This window comes from Apteryx rowi, unplaced genomic scaffold (assembly GCF_003343035.1).
Source record: "Apteryx rowi isolate R43461 unplaced genomic scaffold, aptRow1 scaffold_263, whole genome shotgun sequence".
NCBI lineage: Eukaryota > Metazoa > Chordata > Aves > Apterygiformes > Apterygidae > Apteryx > Apteryx rowi.
In genome coordinates, this window is record NW_020449008.1 from 381,817 (window position 1) to 405,672 (window position 23,856).

Sequence of the window (23,856 nt, forward strand, 5' to 3'; positions counted from 1 at the left end):
GAGCCTAGACTTTTGTTTTCATCTCACCTGTCCTAACTAGGGCTCATCACCAAGTTACCTGCACAAGCGCTAACAGTTCATAACATGGCTACGGGAAGAAAATCAACCCCCTTTGCTTCAATCAGTTCAGGTCCTCATTCAGAACAAAATAAACAAAACAGGGTACTTTTAAAAGGGTCAGAAGGGTAGGTGAAAGCACAGGAAAATGAAACTTTTCTGATCATTTGGGATAGGGCTGTCATTTCACTGCAATCTTGTATAGCACTTAGTGTAAAGGATCCCTGACATTAATCAAGGTGATTAAATGAGTAAGAACTGTAACATGGCATTATCTTAAGTTGCACTACTGCAACAGTGGAGAATATATATACATGTAGTCCGTCTCTGGGTCTCTTAAGAACAATTCCTATTGAATTACAGCTTTCAGCACTATTTATCAACAGATTATTGTTTGTGGAAGAATGCTACCTTCCTGCTCAAACTATTCCATGGCTGACTCATATCCTGGTGATTCATTAATACATAATATGATTTTAGTCCAGTAAAATAATTTCTGCACTATAAACATAATAAATCCTAGAGCATCAAATGAAAAATATATCTCAAATTCTCTTTCTAAACACTAATGGAACATTTTGCTTGGCTTCCCAGACACATTATCAAGGGGAAGGGGCCAGACGGAGCTGTAAAAAGCAATTTGATAGCGATCTACTTTATAGAGTTTAACATAGAAACATAAGAGCTGCCATACTGAAAAAGACCTGAGGTCAAATTAATCTAATATCTTACATCCAACAGTAGCCAGTGTCAGAAGCTTCACRGGAAAATAGAAGTGGAATAATCTGTCCCATCTGCCTTCCCCACAGTGGGTCTCATCCCATTAGAAATTGATTTAAAGCCTAGACTGTGGGGTCTAATATTCCTTCCAAGCAGTGGCAACCAAAGAAAATTCTCTTTTAATTTACGATAACTCTGTATGTGCTGCAGAGAAGAGAACTGGAGGTGAGGGGAATGTGTTTGTTTTCATGTTTCAGCAGACATAATTGCTACAACCAACACGGCAGATACCATCACTTGGCAAACAAACTCGTACCGGCTAGCACTGTTTATACTTTACGCCTGGGGCATTTATTGTTTCTGGGCATGATCTTGCAACCCTTTTTTTCTCATAGAGGCAGACTGTACCACTATTCACGGTCTCGCTGACACCAAGAGTAAGCACCATGTATAACAGAAAAGGTTTGAGAAATATCCCTTTTATTGACAGTGTAACACGTTGCTTCCCAGCCGAGTATTTTTTTTTAAACTGATGCTAGGAGCAATATAGTGCCTGTCATAAGCAAGATATTTTTGTAAGACTCAGTGACACCCAATGCCCTAGAGAAAATCTACATAGGGAATGAACATCAGTGACAGGGAAAACATCTAGCATTTTCTTGCTGTGAGACAGCATGATTTTCCCAAGCAGCCCCCAATATCTCTTCCAGTGCATCACTGACTCTGCCTGGTTCTCTAGCTACACTGGCAGCTGAATACCAGCACAGTTGTTTGTACACAAAGCGTGYGCAGAAGCAAACATAGTGGGCCAGACTCAGTTGGACTGCTTGAAAACCAGCCTAAACCAAGTGAATGTACTTTATATCATACAGGCATCTGATGTGGATGAGAGTAGAAGTGCATCACGGAGAACCACTCTCCTTCATGTGTGTCACACAAATGAGTGCTGATGGGGGAAAGGCTAGAGTCCCTTCATTGCCTCTCTCCTGTTAATCAACCCCCACATCAGCACTGACTCACCCTGTTCAAGCAGTGTAATGTGATAAGGACCAGCAGATTCCCCTGGTGGGACAGCAGTGTAACTCTGCTGAGTTCAGTAGCCTCCTTCCTGATATAAGTGAGAGCAAAACGAAGCCCTGAATATTTTCTCTGACTGCTGAAGACCTAAAAGTTACAGCAAATGCACATACGAACTCCAGCAAAAGTCAGTGAGTACACTTTTAAGCACTTTTAATCCTGGCTCCTCATCCCAGACCGCAAATCCTCTCTGGGATCACCACTGCTACCTCCCTTGCAGGGACACAGGGAGAATCCTGAAGGCCTGCTAACCCTCCTTTCTACCAGCTACATGTCAGTCCTGACCACCAGGGTAACAGCCTAAATGAAAGACTTGTGAGGGCTTAGGTAAAAATCTATTTTAAATATTAAGGAAAAAAAAACCCMAAAAAAAACGAGCAGTGCTGATGTCCTCTTTATGCCCTCTTGCCTGGCTGTGAAGCTGTGTCAGAGTTATTTCTACCATTACTTCCAGTCCGGAAAGAAAGAGAAGGCTAAATAATGTTACTTTTGATGAATGTTTCCCCCTTTTATTTATTTAATGGGTGAGAAAAGGAAAGAGAAAAATGGAACAACAACAAAACTGTTCAATGTTTTTTCACTGGAAAGTTGGTCAAATTGTAATGTGAATCCATTGACTCTGATGGCTCTGGGTTTCACCCATGGTTCTTTAAACTAACTTACATGAAATATTACTTCTAGCACTGATGCAGAAGAGCTGAAAGGTTTAATCAGTCTCTTTACTACTGCATTGTGCAGCTGTACCCATTTGTATTTCCCACAGCTCACTGCCTCTGTGACCGCACTGTGGTACATGGAGCTATTACTCACAGCGAGATGAGTTATCAAAGTAGCAGTAAAGTAAAAAGATATCTTGGTTTGGCTGAGACATCATGACAAAGCCCCTCCTCTCCTGGTATCCCAAGGAGTTTCCTTGGGATTTTAAAACTGGGACACAGGCCATGGGATTCTCTCTCTCCTCCATTTTTATGCAGTGAGAGAAAGAGACAATGCTCCAGCCCTGACCTSTACCAGTGTACTTACTTAAGTAACCTGAGATGGGTGGCTGTGTCCTGTGTAAATCAATGCAAGGGGTGTATCCTCATCCTGAGACTTCCAGCATGTTATGTGAGGGGACACAGTCAGTTGCTTTGCTGGGTTACAGGATCAAATGTAGGTGGCAGGTCACTGTCATGTAACCCAAGGCAGGGAGAAACCCCTTTTTGCCTTTTTTTATTATTTATTTTTTAATCTGGTCACTCTGGTGATTCAGTGCTGCTGGTATGGATGCACTGATTTATTTGGGATTAAACTCATTCAGTACAGCCATACTTATCATCAATGGTTCCATACAGAAAGGTATAGAGAGGTCTTTGTACTTAATCTTTGTGGGCTTCTTTAGGCCAAAAATAATTCCCACAAACACTTTTTATCTGCCCTTCCCTTTAGGATTAATCCCGTATTTCATACCCATTTTCAAAATGGAGATACCATGCTGGGAGATTCAAATCTTGTCCTTGGAGGGCTAATAGTACATATTTTATACAAAGAATAGAAAGATGGACATTACTGGAGGGGAGTAGATGTTCAATTAATATGGCAAAATTTTTCAAGATCAGGCCTGTGTCATCCTTGGATTATAGACATTTATTGAATTGTTCATGGTACTATTTTTTTTCTCTCATTCCAGAATGAAAGAAAGCTTCTATTGACAATGAAGCATTGGTCCCCCTATGTAAAGCATCAGCTAATTCTAATCACATCATATTCACTGAAGTAAAGACCTCTTTGGCAATAAAGAAAGGTCAGCCTCTCATTTAGCAGTATTATTTTAGGTCTGCGTGGACTGTGGTGTAGTGGGTTAACATAGAAGGTCTGAAGGTTGGGTTCAAATCTTATTTGAGATCAAAAGTAAAAACCAGTTGAAAATGGCAAGAGGTGGGATGTATCCTATACCACATCAGAAAGCTATCACAAGACTTGGCACACTTACCAAGTCTGCTCAGAGATAACCTCAGATTAAAAAAACAAGGTTGGGCCAGGTTTGAGTTATTTTGCAGGTCAGCATTGCAGTATACTGCCAGAGCTATGAAAGGAAACTGCCTCAGTATCTGCTCACAGGATACCTGGCTCTAGCTAATACCTGCAGTTGCTCCCCTCCATGAGGGTCAATGTTTTGAGGAAAGCTTGTCTGGAAGTGAAGCTGAGGAGAGAAAAGGAGGGGATGTAATAGATTAGTTTTAAAAGAGATAAAGCTAACCCCAAATACACAAATGCAATTGTAGATGGGCTAGTGGCTTTCTCTTGCAATGAGGGGGAGAAAAAAAAAAGAATAGATGCATTTGGACTTTTATTGGCAGCTTTGCAGTGATAAGCCCCCCAAATTTCTAGCAAAATGCACCCTAGGAAAATTACTAGATGGAGAATTCACTGTATCATGAAGTTAGTGGGCCAAATTCTGTTTTGGATTTCCTTTTGTGTAAACCTGCATCACTGAATTTCCTTTGGATAGACACAAGTACTAGCAACAGCAGATTATGAGGCACTGTATTCCAGTGCCTAGTTACAAGAGAGTCATCACGTTCAGTTAAAATCTGATAGGAAGGTAACAAAGACTAGTCAACAGTCACACAAGAAATACGTCAGAGCAAACAAAAAAATGTCATCACCTACTGGGCGTGAACGCATGGCCTTATAGAAGCCCCCAAAATGCACAGGGCCTAGATGGCCTGTGCAGATACTCCACATGGCAGAGAGGTACTTTTGCCTGGTGGATGATCATCCCCTTTTTATAGCGACAGTAGCAATTCAAATGGTTGGTGAAAAGGCTATTAAGACAGAATTCATTATGGCTGAACATCATCTCTGAGAGATCTAGGAATCCTCAATCCCCTCCTAAGCCCACTTTTGAGGATGTAAGCAGGACTGGAATGATGCAAGAAGCCTTGAATTGCCTCCTGCAGAAGGGGAAACCCCATAGTGTACGAGGATTTGGCTCTATTTTGGGCAGAGGTGGAGAAGAGCAGGAAGGGGAGACTGTATAGTTAGCAGTCCAAGGTATTACAAGTTGATCACTGGATGTTCCCACTAAAAGCACTTTTTTCCTGAATATAAGTTCTTTTTTTAACCCTATTACCCACTGGAGAGAGTTATGACAAACGTGCGTGCTGTCTTTCCTTGTCTTCCCTTGCAAAAGGCAATTCCTACAGCAGGGAGAGAAAATTATTTATGATAGCATTTCACACATTTTTCTGGGTGCTTAATGAAGCTTGAACTTGAGTGGAGCAGAGAGAGTGCTTATTGTTGAAATTTTTTCAACATCACTGCACAACAAACAGAAACTGAATAAGCAATTAAGTTAACTAGCTTTAAAACTCATATTGGTTGAGGATTAAGCTAATTATGGCTGCACTTATACGGATTCATTGTTGCTTTAAACAGTCTTTCTTGCTGTTTTGTTGCTGATGTGGTTCTAAAACTAATCTGGGTTGTTGTCCTGCTATTAATTATCACAAAGGTTACAAATATAACCTCTCCTTGCTATAAATATAGCTGTTGTTTGTACTATATGCTCAAAGGAGATTCAAGCCTCTATTGCTAGGTTTTATACAAACAGATCCAAAGGTTTCTTCCTGTACCGATGAATTTACAATACTGTAAACTTAAGGATCTGTTAAAATAATACACAATACATGGGTTTGGTATTGTCATACAGTGACTTCACCATCAAAAGTGAAAAAAATCTATTTTTAAGTTTGCATGAAAAGAGGGACTCTGAGAAAGCAGCATTAGACTCCACAATATCACTGGCCCTGGGATGTGGATTCTTCACCTTCTGGGTTACAAATAAGTTTCCTTTTAAAGGCCGGAATGCAGGGGAGGGGAAAGGAAGGGAAGCCCCCTGCATTCTTTTTGTCTAACCAGGAGCTGCAGTGTGAGAACCACTCCCTCGCAGAAATAATCTGTGATTGACAATGGTTTTCTTTGCAAACAGGGCTAAAAACAGACAAATGCAGAACATTTTAATATCCTTTACAAATGCAAGGGCTGCTTACACAAGCACTCTACCTGCAGGGTGGCAAGCTAGTGGGACCAAGTGATCAGCAAGCTTCAGAGTTTCTGAAAACTGATGAATTTTTGTTTCATGGTATAAGCGTGTATATAGGAAAAAAATCATCTTGTGATGAAGGAAGAGGGCAGATTCACAAGATCTGGAAGTTTATTCTCCAGACTGTCCAGTCCATATTTCACGTGTGACCTTATTCAAGCCACTGATACAGGGCTTCACACTTCCTGCTTGTAAAACAGAGAGTACTACTTTCTTCTTCACAGAGAATGCATATGTGTAAGGCACTTGGTATGATGTACTGGGAGCTATACAACAACCAGAACAAAGTCTGAGACTTTACTAAATTTTCTCTGCAATCTTAAAGCTGACTCTCAGGTCTACAATGAAAGGACAGCAAGGAAATGAGATGAGGTGCAACAATCTCAGATTTTCTCAGGAATATGAAGGGATCTTTTTATTGCCTCGTGCTGAAGTTAATGATCATATGAAGAAGGTTATATAGCAACACCTTATTTGTATTTTTCACTTATTTGAAAAATATTACTAACACGAACTGTATCTCTGTGGTTTTGTTCTTCACTGATTCTCTCCTATGGATCAGACACAAACACTCAGACAYGTCCAAGGATTCTGCAGGTCTTAAAGGGCAAGCTTCCTATCTGTTTCAATGGGCATTTTGCCTAAGGTTAGCAGAATCTGTTCCTTGACTTGATAGATGAACTCATTTGGAGATGAGCTCCTTACACTCTAGAGAGACCAGCTGAACTGGATAAGACTCAACCCCCCCCAAAAGATACACCTCTAAGGTCCTAAAGGAGTACTTCGTAAATGCATTAATACATACCTGAAAGAAATCTTTATTTTTAAAGTGGAAATCAGAGCAGAAAGGCAATGTTGACAGCAAAATGATAAGTCACAGAAACTCTATTATGAATCAAAACAGCAGATGTAACAGGAACAACAGCATCTTTTAGAAATATAAAATAAACTTTTCTAATTCACTCACTGGAAAGTAATATGCCCAAAATAAATTTCCATGAATCTTTCAGTAACATTCTATGGTCAGTGCTGCCTGGTTGTTACCAGAAAAACCTGTGGATGATCTGTATTCCAGAACAGTCACTAACCCCAAACCACATTTTTCTTTCAGACCTGACGTTAGTAACTGTAACCACTTCCACTGACTATATTCTCTTTGCAGAGGAAGAAGTAAAGTACAGGTGATTCATACTTCAGTGGTTTCTTGATCTCTATTCCCCTTCCTTCATTTTTCACCAGCAGGCGTAATGATGTCATTGATATACATTGATGTACATGAGTCACCACTTATCACTGTGAGCACCAAACAGGCACTAAATTGTCACAGAGCTCCCTCCACAAAGCAGGCATCATACCATATTTGCCATAATCTGTCTCTAGGGCTCAAATACCTCAGGCTTCGAACAGGAAATAACTTGGTCCTCCCCATTTCAAACTATGAAGAACCAGCATTTCTGGGACTAGAGCAATTTTGTCAGCCCAGGCATCCCCTGGGCTTGCTCTAATCTATAGTTTAGAGCAACAGATAAGCTAAACTTGACTTAACAGTCAAAGTACCATTCAGAGGCAGACAGAGGGTGTGTCCTTGCTCACTGAGAACAGAAGTAGTAGGATGATCAGATCATTTATATATTTCCAAGCCAACAGTTCTTGTCTGATCACATGAGGGAAAGAAGATCAGCTACTGCTTCATTCACTGCACGATGTGTAGTCACCAGTAACACCCTCAGTTGGCAGCCCAGGCACATGGAGAAACAAAACTCAGCTGAACAATGCTAACAGAGCTGCTTCTAGTTTCCCATAATCACAATAGATAGCTGATTATTTATAGGTACTTTTCAAAGCTTATTACTAAATCTCTGCATAATGAACAAATAAATCCCAGCCCTTTGTACCAGATCTTGCATAACAAGAACACAGAGCTTGACTTTCCCACTGAGTTTTTCACTGATGTAATTAAGATGACTTCAGTGGTGAAACCTCTGAATGATACTAGGGTGAGAGCATGTCAAGGCACATGAAATTCAAGAACTAGAGAGTGTTCCTAACTATCGCTAAATGCACTGTGAAAGGAATGTTTCTTTTTAACATTTTGTCCCTATTTTTAGCAGGTATATCAACACCTGCCAACTTATCCTTGTCTGACACGATCCTACAATGCTATATCTGCCTAGTCATGTGGCACTAACTGTGCCAGTCTGAGCTTTTCCCATCCTGTCCCAGCACAAAACCAACCTTGCATTGACTCCTCTGTGTCTAACCACACAGTCAGGGTGGAGTAGGCGTCTCGCATGATGGAAGTACCAATGGGATGCAAAGGAAAATCTTTTGAATGACTTACGTAGCTTTAGACCTTGGTTCTTTTTGTTGATGAATAAAGAAGCTACAAAATAATAATGCTGTTCTGTACTTCAGATAATTTTTGACATGTTCAAAACCCATGCAAATAATTATATATTAATAAAAAGGCAATTCATGTAGAAAAGTTTCCTGGAATACTTCCTCCTTCCACTTCTCTAATCATGCATGCTCATGCTTGTAGCCTTTTCTAGAAGACTTTCATAGAGTAGAATTATAGAGTTCAAATGTTTAAAATGTCATTTCTTCAAAGGCATATTCTTACTACTTATATTGGAAATGGTTATGCACTTATCGGGTCATGGAACGTATATCATATGAATTAGAGAACCAGTCATGACACACACAAACAGATGACATAAAATATGTTTCATGCAAATTCTCACAAAATACTTCCATTATCCCTGCATAAACAGATCTTATCAAAGGTGAGCTCACAGATCAGACTCTTCTTGTAGTTTAACTGTTGCACACCCTGGGTTCCAATAGGTTACTCCAAATGACTTCAGCATAAATGAGATAAGCCTCTGTCCCCAAAAGATCATACCAGTTAGAGGACTTGATTGTAAGGCTCTTTGCCTGTGCTTATTGCACTACACCACGTGGATTTTTCTGCTTCAGCAGGACACTGACATTCCTACTACTAAAAACATCGACATGAGACACTTTCAAAAACCTTCTAAACCAACCCCAGAAAATGGAAATTTAGTAGGCCTTTTCTAGCTTTACTTCCTATGACAGTATGATTAAAATCTATAGTATAAATGACTCAATTTAAAATAATCCAATGAAATTAACATCCTCATTGCACAAAGAGTAAAATAAATGACATCTTACCTTGGCAGGTCCGCTCATCTGTGAGCAGTTTATAGCCTTTCTGGCAGCTGCATTCAAAGCTGCCAACTGTGTTTCGACAGAAATGGTCACAGCCACCGTTGTTTACCAAGCACTCATCAATGTCTGCAAGAAATGAATGGGCAAAGATTTAGTTCACGACAGCACTTAGATTACTTCAGGACAGGAATATAGAAGTTTACTCAGCTCCCCAAAGAGGCTGCTGTCTCTGTTAGAAGTCAGGCTGGCCAGACGTACCCTTTCCCAACCTTTTCTGGCAAGGCTTACAAAAAAGTTGTGGGCTGAGTTGTTCTGGAGACAAAAGTATTTCTCCCAGCAATGCAACCACCAGATGACCCAGGTTGAGGCACTTTTTGATGTTAAAAAAATGCAGGGAAGTTTCTTTCTYGATCTAGTGGTTTGCCTAACAGAAGACTTCAGCCTGTGTGAGACATTAATTCCTCACCTTACGTACGTGCTATAAAAAGCTGAAAACACATAAAAAAATTAAAATAAAGACTATTGTACTTAGTATTATATGCTAGTGACATTGTCACTGAACACCCATTTTTGTGTGTCTAACTTTTCTGATTCACTGTTAATGCAGGGCAACTGTGAGTGCATTTGAGATGTTCCTTCTGTGGTTCAGCAGGCAGAGCAACTATTGCCTTTATTTGAAAGCCACATATATATATATGAAGAACAGGATCAATGTCTCTTACTTTAAATAATGACTATGAAATGCAGTGAAGAACTTGATAAGATCTCTGTTCTTCTGAACTTCAAGCTGGTTATTCTGCTTCCTCCACCTTATAACTTCTCCGAATGCTTTTGAAGAACTGGAATGACCAGTCCTTTTCCATCCCATAAGAGCTTGTGCACTAGATATATAATAGGTTACAGAACCTTGTTTGAAATACAGGGCACCTTTCCATCCTCCCCCAGTTAAAGAACTATGGAACCACTGCTGATCTGTATGGGAGCAGGGAACACTATTTTTTCAGGGGAAGACTAGTGTTAAAAATGTAGCTCTTTTTAGAGATGCAAACAGTGAAGGAGTAATATGTCATAGAGCTTTCGCTGCACGTTTCTGGGAGCAAAACCACTATCTTTCAGAAAAATGAGTGGAGAGTGTTCTTCCTTATTAAAAAGCCTCTCAATAAAAGAGCTTTGAAACTTTGAGGTAACAATTCGCCAATTAAAAAGCAAATCTTGCAAAATGCAAATCTAGGTGCCAAAAGAGCTAATATCTGGAGAAGGCAATTTGTCAAAGACAGCATGGTACTGGTGAATGAAGGGGGCTTTTTTAAAAAATCAATTTGAATTTAGGATGACTTTAAGGGGACATCATTCATTTTTGAAAACACGATTACCAATATGGGAGAATAGTATGATTCTTACTATTTCTGCACATGAAATATAAATAGCAGCAACATATGGCAGCAAGAGGGTGAGTTAGGAGGTAAATCTAGAAATTCTAATAGCTGAGAGGCAAATTCTGCCCTCCTTTCTGGACAGTACTTTGCTGCACTGACACTGACAGAAATACGCTCAGGATGATATACTATTCAGGAGAGCAAGAACAGTGTACATCATTAGAAAGGTTTGCTCATGAGGCGCACTTGTGGCAAATAGAAAAGAAAGCTGAGGCCATCTGAACTAATACTACTGCTTTCTAATTTTGTGTCTGTTTCTGCAAAGGACTGGCTTTTGCATTCAATTTTGTTAGAAGATTGAGGGTACAATGATAGGTAACAGATGTAGCAGTAGAATTGGGACCTAAGTGCTTTGCACAAAGCTAGGTGAAATCCTTATGTCTCAGGTAACAGAGTTCTCAAACTGAGCTAATGGTAGGAGTCTTGCTTGTCTATGGTCTTCCAGTTTTGGTAACTAAAGTTGAGGAACCAAGAGCGAATAACCTCAGGCTCCCAAACCTGATAAATTTGATGAAAAGCAAACTCTGGACAGCTCTACAGGATATCATAAGATGAGAGGCAAAAACCCATTTGGTTTCAGCTGTGATCATCAGCACTGGTCCAGCTGAGCAGAGGAAGCACAAGGCTTGTTGGCCCACTTTCCCCATGCTGGCATTTCCATTCTTAGCAATGATTTGCCCCAACTCCAGTATGCATAACTGGGATTGCATTATAGGTCCGATGATGGATAACCTCAACTGTTCCATCCATTTGCACAGCTCAGGTGTACCTAACTATAGTCTAGATTAAGCTTGTCCTGACAAAACTTTTGGACAAATGGAACTGTGAAATTAAATTTACTAATATGTTATGCATCATAAACACACACAGTAGTCATCCATCACAAAGGTCTCTTTTACCCATGATAAGAACAACATAACCTCTGGGCTACTCTTGCTGCCTGACTGAGACTGCTTGAAGCAGAAAGTTAAGGAAAGTTAAGGAAGATGAAGTTAAGGACTGATGTTATAAATGATGACCCCTAAATTTCACATGTTAAATTCCAAATTCCAGTCTCATTAACTTTCTTTGCAGGGTCTCTGGAGACCATAAGGGACAAAAATGAAACCTTGCCAGCCTCTGAGGGTAGATTTGAAGCTGTTAATCATTGTACCTCTACTGACAATGAGGCATATCAGATTTACACCAGCAATTCTTTGGACTAATTCTGAACCAGGATTTGGGTGAAGCAAGGGAAAGTCCATAGGAAAAGAAGGTATTTTTTCATTTCTTCTAGCTGGAATACATGACATGGCCTTTTGAAGCCAGGACCGTCAAAACAGAACAGAGGTCAAAACTGTTAGCTGCAAAAACATTCTAAATAACACAAATAGCGCCAATGTCTCTGCCTCCACTGTATTTCTTTCCATGGCTATAGCAAGACTGACAAGGCGTGTAAAAATTATTTCACTCTATGGAGAGCAGAGCATTGCTGCATTTCACTTGAAAGAGAACAATGTCCAACCGTATCATGTCTAATTAGTTCACAGAAATTGCACCAAGTCTATCCCCCCACTATTTTTCTTTCCATAGCTGTAAATAATTCTTGTTATGAGCTATGTGAAAATAAATGATTCCACTGTGTGAGAAGGTGAGGTCTCATTTATCTTTAAACTGACTGGTACCCAACTTGTTAAGTGTCTGTTGTGAACTGCACAGAGACTATGCTTCCATGACATGTCTGTCTGCCATGTAAGGAAAGAAAATACAGTGAAAACCAATCATTGAATCTCTATCCACTTGGAAATTACTCAATAAAATCTCCCTGTACTTTAGTGGGACTGTCTGCTGAAGAATCATAAAGCTGGGGTCTTCATACAAAGTCCTGAAGTGGATCCTTTTCAACTGATGATACAAGTTGCATAAAAATGGCAAAACTTTCCACAGTGGTCTGCTCCCCCATATCCCCAGGAATGCAAGACTATAAATAAATGGCTGTACTCCTCCACAGGGGTGTGTATGTAAAATGTCCTGATAACCAGAGTGTTCGGACAACCTGCTGGTTATTCCAGCTATGCAGACTAGGGGGTCTGATGGGTTTACAATGCCTTAGCAATGAAATCCCAAAGGATCTTTTTTAATGCCAAATCCCAAAGGGATTGACTTTAATTAAGTCCATATTGTTAAATGATATTTTGCTCATACAAGCAACTGATCTGCTACAAATGCCAAATGATGTGACCAACACAATGGGACATGCAGAAATGGAAAACGCAGACCAATAAAAAACACAGAAGCATTAGAATTTACTATTCAAAACTGTCAGATGAAGGTATGGCATAACAGATAACTGTGCACCCATGCTTTTAAACCATGACCTATTAGCCCTGAAAATGGTTCAGTTTTTCTTTTTCCCTTAATGCAATTAAAAACAATAAACAAAACCAAACATGAGATTTGCACAAATGTAGCTAAAACCTTCTTAAAAGTCATGGTGTTTGGGAAAAAAAGCAATCAGAAATATTAGGTCTGGAGATGCAGCTTAGAAATGCCCCCACAAAAGTTGTGGGCAGGTCTGGACCCAGAATGAAATCGTGGGTCTTCTCTCTATTCCCAAATAGCGGGAATGTTCCACTCCAGCTTCAGTGGCTCACTGTCATCTCTATGTGTGTATTTAAAAGCAAGTCCAATCTTGCAGTGAATCCCACAAGCAAAGGCCTGGCATCAGGACAGACATGTTGATGAAGTCAAGCATGGCTAGTCTCTAGGTCTGCCTATGTGACCCTACAACCTTGTGGCATTTGGCTAATAACTCACAATTTTGGAACATAGATCCAAATATTCTTTTAAAATGTCCCTTCTTCATAGTTATTCCACAAAGCTCTCCATATTCTTTTGGATACTCGTAAACTTATTTTAGAAGAATAGAAGAGGCATTCTTCTAATATTTTTTAGAAGAATGAAGGAGGAATAAATAAAATGTTTCTGAAATAAAGAGTTGTATTATGTGTGTGATTATTCTGTTTTCTGAGCATCTCAAACTACTGGAGGGCAGTGGAATCAGCTTTAAATACAGCTTTACAGCTTTAAATAAAGGAGCAGAAAACACAGGTGCTTTGTGATAAATTGCATAGTTACATTTTGACTAGAGGGAACTGACAATCTGTTATTTTCCTTTTCACGTCCTTGTGAAGATGAATGGGGATGACTAGGGCTGTTCCACCCATACCTTTTTAAGCTCTGCTCAGTGTAATTCATGTTTGGAAGGACCTGGTTCTGACCAGGGTGTGTGTGTGTGTGTGTGTGTACAAATTAAAAAGCAGGGATTTGGGGCATTTTAGAACTTAACATTTCACATAAGCTGCTTAAAGGCAACTGAAAGGGTAATCAACACGCAGTTGTCACTTAGCTCTTGAACAATGATGGCTATGGAGATTTCCAAAGCCTCATCACAGCCGGAAGAGAGGCTTCTCCTTTCAATGGCTGGACAAATATTTGAACAAACTGTGTCTGTCTAATCCTTTGCACTTTTAAAATGCTACCTAGCTCCAAGAAAACAATGTACTCCAAGATCAACCTAAAATAATTATGAAAGCTTCATACCTTTCTTGTTTTTATTAAAGACAGCCTATTAGGATTACTAATGCTATTGTCAGCATACAGTGGACATCAACAAACATATTTTCTGTGAAGAAGGCTAGTCTAATTCTTCTTCTTAGTTTTTTATTCCCTGCTCATGTCATTTTCCTTTCCTTTCCTTTCCTTTCTCTCTCCTCGCACTTTTAAAAATCACCACTGATCCCCAAACCTCGTGAACAGTGTTGCCTTGTCGACACAGGTATTAGTTCCCTGATGCATGCAGACCACAAAGTACTTTGCAAAACAGGCCACAAAACATTTTAACCTCACGTTAGAAATGGGGAAACAGAGGCACAGAAAAACAAATTAATTTATCCACCCCTGAATCCCATCCTGCTGCACAGTCCAACAGGCTACCTTGCTTAGGCAATGTGCCAAACAGTACAGGCTTGCACAAAACACATGACGACATGCTGCTCTGCATTACAAATATTACCAGAGCCACTGATGCTCAGATTGCAACTGTTTTACTATTTGCATGTCACTGCAGAATAAAACTTGAAATATATTAAGTAATTCTGGATTAACATAAACATAGCATATCAGGCTACACCTGTAATGTTTTAAATAATATTTTCCATAATATTGTAAATAATGCATGCCAGGGATACTTTATTAAGCTATAAAGATAATTTCATATCCTCAGACTCATTGGATTCAGTGCCACTGTGAACAAATCCAAATCAAAGTAGAATTCAGGTTCTACTGTTCCCCCCAACCTCTGAAAACATCAAGCCAGCTGTTGCCTGTGAGATTAGAGAGAGTTATAAGTCCTAGTTCCAGTTTTGCAATGGGTTTATCTAGCAGTCTGGGCAAATTGTAACATCTCTACTCTTTCTGTATAATGGGATATCAGTAATTATCACTCAATATTTTCAGCACCAGCCCTTTAAAATGGATTATACTAACTAAACAAGATATTTTTAATTAAAGTCAAAAGTTTAGTCAAATTAAAGTTGTTTTTCCTTTGTGGCCTAGGTTCTTGAATGGCTTGATACTGCAGCATGTTACTGTTCCATGCTGGGAGTGCTTTGCCCTGGAAGATTTTGTGAATAAATGCAGAACTGTACAGGCATATTTTACTTTAGGAAGTGCCTGTGCTGTTTCACCACTGTACCTGTGATTGTGCTCTCCCGACACAGCTCATTGCCTTTAACATGCTTTGCATGTCTCAAGGAGAAATAATTCTGTTTATGCAATGCTGAGGATTTCAAAGGCCAGCATCTTATCAACTTCATTACATTAAACCTACGGAACACTTCTGCAGGAGAGATAAGTTTAATTAATTCTTATTTAACAAATGTGAAACTGAGGCAGGAATGGTAGTGTGTGACTTCCCTGCACCAGATAGCTACAAAATGAAATAAGGCACTATTGCAGCACCTCTTATTTGAGTTTTGCACTTCAGCGACATCCTCATTTTTCCCTCCCACAGCGCTAATTAACTGTAATGTATGATAATCATTGTTGAGCTGAACTTCCACTAAGTAGCAGTTGAAGGTTCTCTGTTTAATTAGCTTCATGGCTAGGTTGTGGGGCAAGGCATTTCCCTAATTAACAGAATTCAAACTAGACTGGGCAGACAGGAATGAGTGTAATTAAATTTTAATCTCCCTCATCCTGAAAACACGCTGCCCACAAAATAGAGAGCTTTGTGCAAATGCTCTTAGAGCATGGAAAGGTTGAGACAGGTTTCAACACATTTCCCTCATGTCACTTTCTCCATTTTCACCTGTTATCTTTGCAATTTCCCGAAGAAACCTGTCTTCCAACACAGATGGTAATCTGTCACGTATGGATTTAGGTGTCAGCTATTCTCCTCGAGGACATATCCACTCTGACATTATTCACCAACCAATCAATAAAAGAGTCTGCCAGGCTGCCAAGAGATCAATCACCTTGTAAAACAAACATTATGTCCTATTATTTTCTTATTACAGTTAATTAGATTTATAAAACACAAAAAGCTTTGGAAGTGAAAAACTTAGAAATGCTGTCAGAATAGTTTAGGCCCTGGTTTCTCATTTGTGAAAGGGAAGGGATTTACTAAATCTAGTATGAAAAGAGAGGATTTTAATCTAAAAATTTTGCTGAACACAGAATTCTTTTTTAAACTTAAAAACATGTTAGTGCAATGCTATGAACCCAAACAGTGCAGGCTGTCTTAGACTGTGACACCAGAACGTGAAGTGCACTGGAGACAGAGAGACATACTGATAGTTTTTACTGTCTAGACTGAGCTAAATGCAAAAAAAAAAAAAAAAAAAAGCAGTAGGAATCCTAGAAAATACAGGTAATTTTCCTGTCACTGTAAGATTTCATTAATGAAAGTGCCCTTTATAAAATGCTGGAGAGGGAGAAAAAATTGTGGAGTTAGAGAGCTGACTCCCATCTGTACATGGGGACAACAGAAACCATCTCCCTGTTTTACAGGGCAGCTGGAAAGGCAAGTACATTGGACAATGTAGAACTCTGATGGTAACAGGGACAGTTTGAGTACAGACTGACCGGGCGAGTGTGGCTAAAATGAGGGCACAGAACTGTGCAAATATGTTGGACTGACTACTTATCTACCTGAATTATTTACACAGCCACAATTACCATAATAATTCTATGTTTAATGTATATGTATTTTATTTAGGAGGAGCTGAGACGGAGAAGAACTACTTGTGTTCCTGAAGGCTACACACAATGGCTACAGGAAAGGAGGGGATTCAGTGTCTCTTGAGGTACTAGTCAGACAAAATTGGCTGAGCTGAAATCCTTGGATACCTTCTCTGTACTAGGTCTCAGTAAAAAACAGCGTCTTGTTCTTACAGTATTCAATCTTTCCACATAATCTCAATGAAGAGCACTGCCCAGAGACAGGGGCAAGTAAGCAAATGTGCAGCCTTGGACCAAAGTACAAGAACTTCTGGATTGAGAATATTAACTTGACCTACCTTTAATCTGAGTTATTTTCATTTTTCACCTTGGAACTGCCAGCTGATCAGGAAAGCCGTGTGCCTATTTCCAAGGATTTCAGTTTGCATCTAAAAATTACTGTACATGTGTTTTGTTTAATTAAATAAAATTTAAAAATGAAATTGATATTGAATAAGTACAGTTGAAGACATCGAAGTTCAGTGATCTGTGCTCTCTGAAATCCCACTGAAACTATGTTGGCTTTACTACAATAAAGCTACTCCTGCTGAAAAGGACAGCTGAATACAATTAACCCATGATAATTCAAATCCCTCATAGCTGGTAACGGATCAAAGAAAACTGGCTGGTGACCAAAAATTAACTCTCCAAAACTTTTGAAGACATGACTTTAACCAACACGGGATCAGTCCTGTACCAGTGAAGACAAATACTTCACTGAGAGCAGGATCTAGCCATATAAAGAAACAGCTGAATTTTATGATGAAAAAGTAATAACAGAAGAAGAAAAAAAATACTATAAGTTTTGAATGTGGGTAGCTATGATTATGTGAGCAGTCAACCCCAAATTACAGAAAGCACAGCACACTTTTACATAATAAACTGTGGTTGCTGATCCTCAGGGACCTCTGTATTGTTGAATAAATGCAAGGTCTTTTCAACAACTAAAATGCAAAATATGACCCTCCCAAGCATTAATTTAAAGGATTTGGCATTTTCAAAGGGGAGGTTCACAAAGACAAATAACAACTGCAAGTTTCCAGGGAACAGGGATATTACCTAGTCATGAGAAAAATCCTAACATTGTACATATGAATTTATTTTGTCGGGATAGATGGAACCCTTGGGAGGGAACAAAACTGAATGAGTTAGATGGCAGCTGACCCAAGTCTGCAGTTTTTTAATGGAAGATAATCTGTTATATTATATTTGTCTGTCATGAACAAGTCTACAATAGACAAATGAATTGTATGTTATTAACTAAAAATAGAAAATCCCCCAAACAAAGGGCCAGTGAATTCTTCACATGCATTCTGGATTAGATGAATTTGCAGCAACAGTTAAAATGCAGATGTTGTCATTAGCTCTATTTCTCAGCTTCTCCTTCTCTTCTTTTCTTTGTATTTCATTGTTTTCTTCTTTTTGACACATTTCACCTGTTTTGGTATCTAAAATTTAAATTTCCTCTCATTTGGCCACTTTCAGCCACCTACCCCCAAGAGCTTGCTGTGCTCTCCCACCCCAGACTCCCCCACATTTCCTGTTGGTGACCAGCATCTTTCTCTCTCCCCAACATCTCCTTTTCCTCTAGCACATATGATTTTACTGATACTACCTTGTCCGTAAAGAAAACCAAACCACAACCTCTGTCGACCTCTCTCTGCCCCTTAGTCAAACGCTCTCTGTGTCACCTTACCACAAACCCCACGTCAGATTCCCCTCTGCACTGACTACAGTCAAATCCCTCTTTTCTTTAAAGAAGTGGGGAAAAAGCAGAATCCTATATTAATTCTCTGTCATCTCCCAGTCTTATCAAAGCCTTGAAACTGCTGTTTCCAGGGTAGCAGCACTGATCCAGATGACCATGGCTCCCTCACTGGGCATGACACAGAGCTCTGCACTCAGCAGCTGTCCACCAGATGCCATAACTGCTTTGCTCACACTGGGTTGATCTTCTTTGTTCTTCATCTTGAGATTGGATGACATTGGTATAATCACATGAGGTGACTGTGGCCCCAGCAATAAGGCTATCGCAGATAGGCTTTCACATTTGCTTCCTCAATCCACATTTAGGTAGCTATTTTGAAAAAGGTTTTGTAGTTACGTGGGAGCTAGTGCTCTGGTCTGATTTCCTAGTCTTCTCTATCTCTTTTAAAATAAGCAGGTATTTGACAAACTGAACTTGACCACTGCTCTTCTATCACAGTCCTTCAGTTTTCCCTCTCTGAATCCTGTTGTTTATGTTTTTTGACACCTTTGATTTCATGCCTTGGTCAAGTGCTACCAAAGCAACAAAAATAACTTCAGAAGTATCTCTGTTTTTTAATATTCTCTTTTGGCTTTAGTCTTCCTTTTGTCACTCACATGTGGTATACTTAGAAAATTTCCCTTGCATCTTCCACTCTTACCAAGTGCAAGTCTACCCGTTATCTCTGCAGAATAGCCCAAGTATATGGCTGTCTCATATGTTGAGGAATCCCTTGTAGAAGCATTTCCTGGGCTGTACTTCAACACAGTCCTCTTCTTTGTGCTTTTCCAAAGAAGTCACAAAGTGTGTGTTCTCAGAAGCTCTTGCCAAGTACTCAAGCATTCAACAGGACCACTGTTTCCATCACAAAAGTCTTCCTTTTTCTTTAGTTTAGAGTTGTTTTCTTTCTTTTTTTTTTTTCCAGTTAGGCAGCTACATCCATTGTTTTATATTCCTAAATCACCCACTGGCTGCTTTTGCTTTGTCTCTTTGGCACAAAGACCTCTATTTTCTTAATCATACGGATTTTTCTCGGAAGATGATTAGAAAGGAGAAGACAGGGGGATCCTTAGCTGCTGCTGCAAGATCTACCAAGAAAATCTGCTGGTTTCTATAGGTCAGTTAAGTAGTTTGAAAGTCACTCTCTTTCTGCTGCCTTTTGCCAAGAAGCTATCTGCTTGCTTCCTGAAAATGGCATGTGATCTCCAGGATCTTTAACTGTGCAGAAGCAGTGGAAAATGGTCAGGGCCTGTTTGTCAGAGGCTTTTTAAAGGAAATTCAGCCATTTGTAATTGATTTCTCTTTTCCTCCTGGTGGTGCACAGCACCAGATATATAGAAAATGCTCACTTTTGCTCTGGTTACTGTAGGACCTGCATTTTCATTACCATCCTTCTTCACATCAGTTTCTTGTTCATGAATTTATTTAGGTGCTGATTTCTATATGCAGGGCTAACATGTTCCTCTGTCCATTCTCCATTCTGTATCATGCAGTTTATGTATGCAAAGATATAAGAAGTTTTTGCATTTAAGATTTTTTTCCTGTTTTTAGAATAAAAATTGTTTGTATCTGACTTCAATCCCTTTCAGCTCCTGCAAACTAGACAGTCAGTCAGACCTGGATTTTTGCATCAGCCACAGAATTCTGTTATAAATTCAGCTTTGGCTCTTTGCTCTGTGTTCAGCATGGACAGAGCAAAGGTATTTTTGGTTTTGATTTTTGGCTGTAGTGGTTTGTGATCATAGCTGATCTCTTGTTTTCTGATAGCTTTTTGCTTACACATACAAAGATGCAAATTCAAATGCTGTTTATATATGAACATGCGCTTACTTCTAGATACAAACACTGGGAGGGTAAGCTGTTACAGCTTGAAAGCAAAGTTATGTAAGAGTCAGATGGAAGTAGAGCTGCTGTAGAACAAATTATGAAAAATGGATCTTGATTTGACTATTGGGAAGTTTACTGTTGTTTTAAGTTGATGAGAAAGCCATCAGGGACAAAGAATACCTCAAAATAATCCTACTCAGTAAACACTTAAGGGTTATTAAGAGAATACACATACTTTAATAACTTCTAAAATTCTGTCTCCTGACTCCAGACAGCTTGTGGACACTGGCTTTGAGAAAACAGGCTATGGTTTGGTATTGCCAAAAATCAAGGAAGTCTGAAACCCCCGGAGCAGGAAAGTCTTCTGAGGAAGTGTCACAGATGGTAGAAAGAAACCAGACAGAAACTTTAATTTCATCCTGCATTGACTATAGCATGTGAATGGAGAATACACATCTGTCTGGACCACTGTATAAAAATCCATTCTTTTTCTTATGCTGTGTTCCTGTTGTTGAGATTAAGAGTCACTTTATTCCTCATTGGTCAGACTCTGAAGGGAAGTAGAATGGGTAACCCAGTTCAGGTGGTAAGTAAAGTGGATATCCTATAGGCTGGGATTAGTCTATTGGCATGTGCTTATGAGCAAATTATTTCAATAGGATATGAGTTCAGAGGGTGCTAGCTGTTCCATGTTATTTCCCAATGCACATACCTTTAAGCCTGTGCAAATAAGTGGCAGCTTAGCCATGTAATATTAAGACCCCATCAGCAGTGACCAACGCTGATGTGCCTATTCTACCTTGAGGTAACCTATTCTTCCGACCATATTCTAAAAAAATGTGATGCCATGGGATTCCTCAAAGAAGTAAAAGGCACAAAGTCAAAGTTGAAGCATATTGAGAATTGATGCACAGAAGATGGGACAGAGCTTCTAGTTCAGTGTCCATGGCAGGGGCAATATGGGCCTTGGGGATCAAAGGAAGATAAAGAGTTGCAGACAAAGGCCTGAAGATGACAACCTGTATTTTTAAAAGGAAATAGTAATTTTCACTGCCTTCATTTCAGAGGTTCTTAAGTGAGATTTCACTAAGATCCACTTTTCAGAAATGCCTGAGAAAATTTCCCTTAAAAAGCCTGAAGGGTATCTGGCTGAGCACCTTAAAAGCTCACATCACTTGCCACTCATGGAAATCTTGGTTAAAATGTTCCATCTGCTCAGGTCAGCTTCTTCATGGAAGGTCTAAGCACTCCATGTATCTCAATCTGCTTCTGTTTGCAAAGATTTGTATTTGTTAGAGATACCAAAATAGTAAATTTAAGCCTGCTGAGAGTAATCCTGTCTTTCCCTTAGTTACTTTTCACAGACTATAAGGAACATGCATACTATTGCTCTGGGATATCCCAGAGCAGTCCAACCAGATAGCTTTATTTATGTGCAGCAAGCAAAGAGAAGCTACTTAATAGCTTAAATGAAAAGCTGCTCTCACTAGTCATCACTGTACCTTTGACTGAGAGTAAGTCAAAGGAACCTTTTTCCATATAATACTTTCCAAGCCAGACTATGAATACAAGGCAACATACCAGTAGAACATTAGCAATATTCAATCTGTTGTACACCAAATTACTCTGACATCAACCAGCAATGTATGAACCAGTATTAAAAGCAATAATACAACTGCTTTATTAACTACATAAATTACCTTAAAGATATGCCACAGAAGTAAATGACCATTTTAGATGCTGCAATTATTGAGGGAAATGTGATCAGAAGAAAAGGAAATAAGACAAGCAGGTCTCTGCCCCTTCTGGCTTTGCCAGAGGTCTTTTTCAAAAGACCCACCACTGCTTGTAATCTTGTGACTGACATTTATGCTGACATTTGCTGGTGCCACAGCACTCTGACTGCAGTGGAGGAGATGATTGCCAGCTGCCTATTTCATCTGAGTTTATTCTTTCAGGCCATTTGCCTGTATGTTATTTCCCATTGAAGACAGCACTGGAAAATGGTAATAGCTGAAACTTTTTATGTTCCTGAAAAACAGTATGTGTCCAAAGTGGAGGAAGCTAAACTGACACCTTCACGTGTGAAAAAAATCTGATCTGCTAGAGAAAAGTTAGCTGGAAAAACCTCTTTTTGTACCTCCCAAGAGCTGTTCTGGGTGCCAAGGCAATATCCATTGACACTAACACCATGTCATGTAGAACAGGCAGCAATTCCTTTTCACTGTGTGGAGTATTATAGGTATCACTAAGGGACAGTGCTAACGGGAGATGCACAGAAAGTGCACTGCGAATCTCAGGTAGGAGCAGTCCCAGCAGCTATGAGCAGAACTTTCCTCTGTAAGGAAATTCTAGAGGTTTGCACTCTTAAGGAGGAGATCATTTAAATTCCTTATAATTTAAAATGCTAATATATGTGAATAAATTCAACAGGGAACTTAGGTTCAGCTTTACAGCACACTGTTTTAGTGATCTGTTTTCTAATGCAATTCTTAGTCCTGGATTAGGTGCTTAAGCTCCTTGCTCAGCACACGAGTTGCCCACAATATGATTACCAAAGGCAACAGAGCCAAATCAGTTAGGAAATAGTGTCAAGGAAGGATAGAGAAAGGTCAGGCACAGATCCCCACCCATCTGCGCTGTGTTGAAGAGACAATTCATTAATGGATATGAGCCCCCTTCTTTTCTTACTATTACCAATCCTTTTTTCTTCCCCTTCTGCCCTGGAACAAGGAAGTGAAACCTGCAGCTAGCATACTGACCTAGATGGAAGAGCCTGCGGTTCAAATCCCACCTCTTCCTCAGTATGAGGAAGGTTTCCACATCCTCCCCCCTCAAGGTAACTGTTCCAGCTAAGGGAGATGAGCAAACCACCTTCCCCTTCCACAAATTCTCTGACCCAGAAGGCAGGAGAATACCTGCCTGATTACATGAACCAAGCAGAGAAGGCCTAGGTGGCCAGTTTCATTGCAATTCAGATTTCAGCTTCTTGATTCGAACTTTGCAGCTTAGGTCCTTTGGGAATTTAGGTCCCTCGATAAGAGGGATAACTCTAATTACAGAGATAAACTCTGTAATGGTGCACCTTCAAGTGGAAGTTATACAACTCAACAGGGAACTTAGGTCTAGCTTTGCAGCATGCTATTTTAGTGATCTCTTCTCTAATGTAATTTAGGCATTCATGAAACCTTTGTGGTTTTTAAGTCATGTATACCTTTGGTCAAATGATGTCTTGCTTAAACAAAAACCTAAGAGCTTTCTGTGAGAAATCAACCTGAGGAAAGCTTTTAGGTGACTACATTCAAGGTGGTCTCTACATAGCTAAGGGAGAAAAATGGATCAACACTGCCCAAACCAAAAAGATAAAAAAAAGTTCATTCACATGAATTCTGTCTAACAGGGTTTGTGCCTGTCTTGCATTTACCTCTTAGGTGAAACCCATCTTAGTTCAG

The 23,856-nt window shown here is 39.6% G+C and overlaps 1 protein-coding gene across 1 annotated transcript in view; it reads right to left on the reverse strand.

Annotated features, from left to right (window-relative positions):
• SCUBE1 (signal peptide, CUB domain and EGF like domain containing 1) overlaps nt 1-23,856 on the reverse strand; it is a 219,319-nt gene that overhangs the window by 44,661 nt on the left and 150,802 nt on the right. Inside the window, exon 9 of the mRNA XM_026067845.1 lies at nt 9,137-9,259. Coding sequence (XP_025923630.1) covers nt 9,137-9,259 — 123 coding nt within the window. The remainder of the gene's footprint in view (nt 1-9,136; nt 9,260-23,856) is intronic.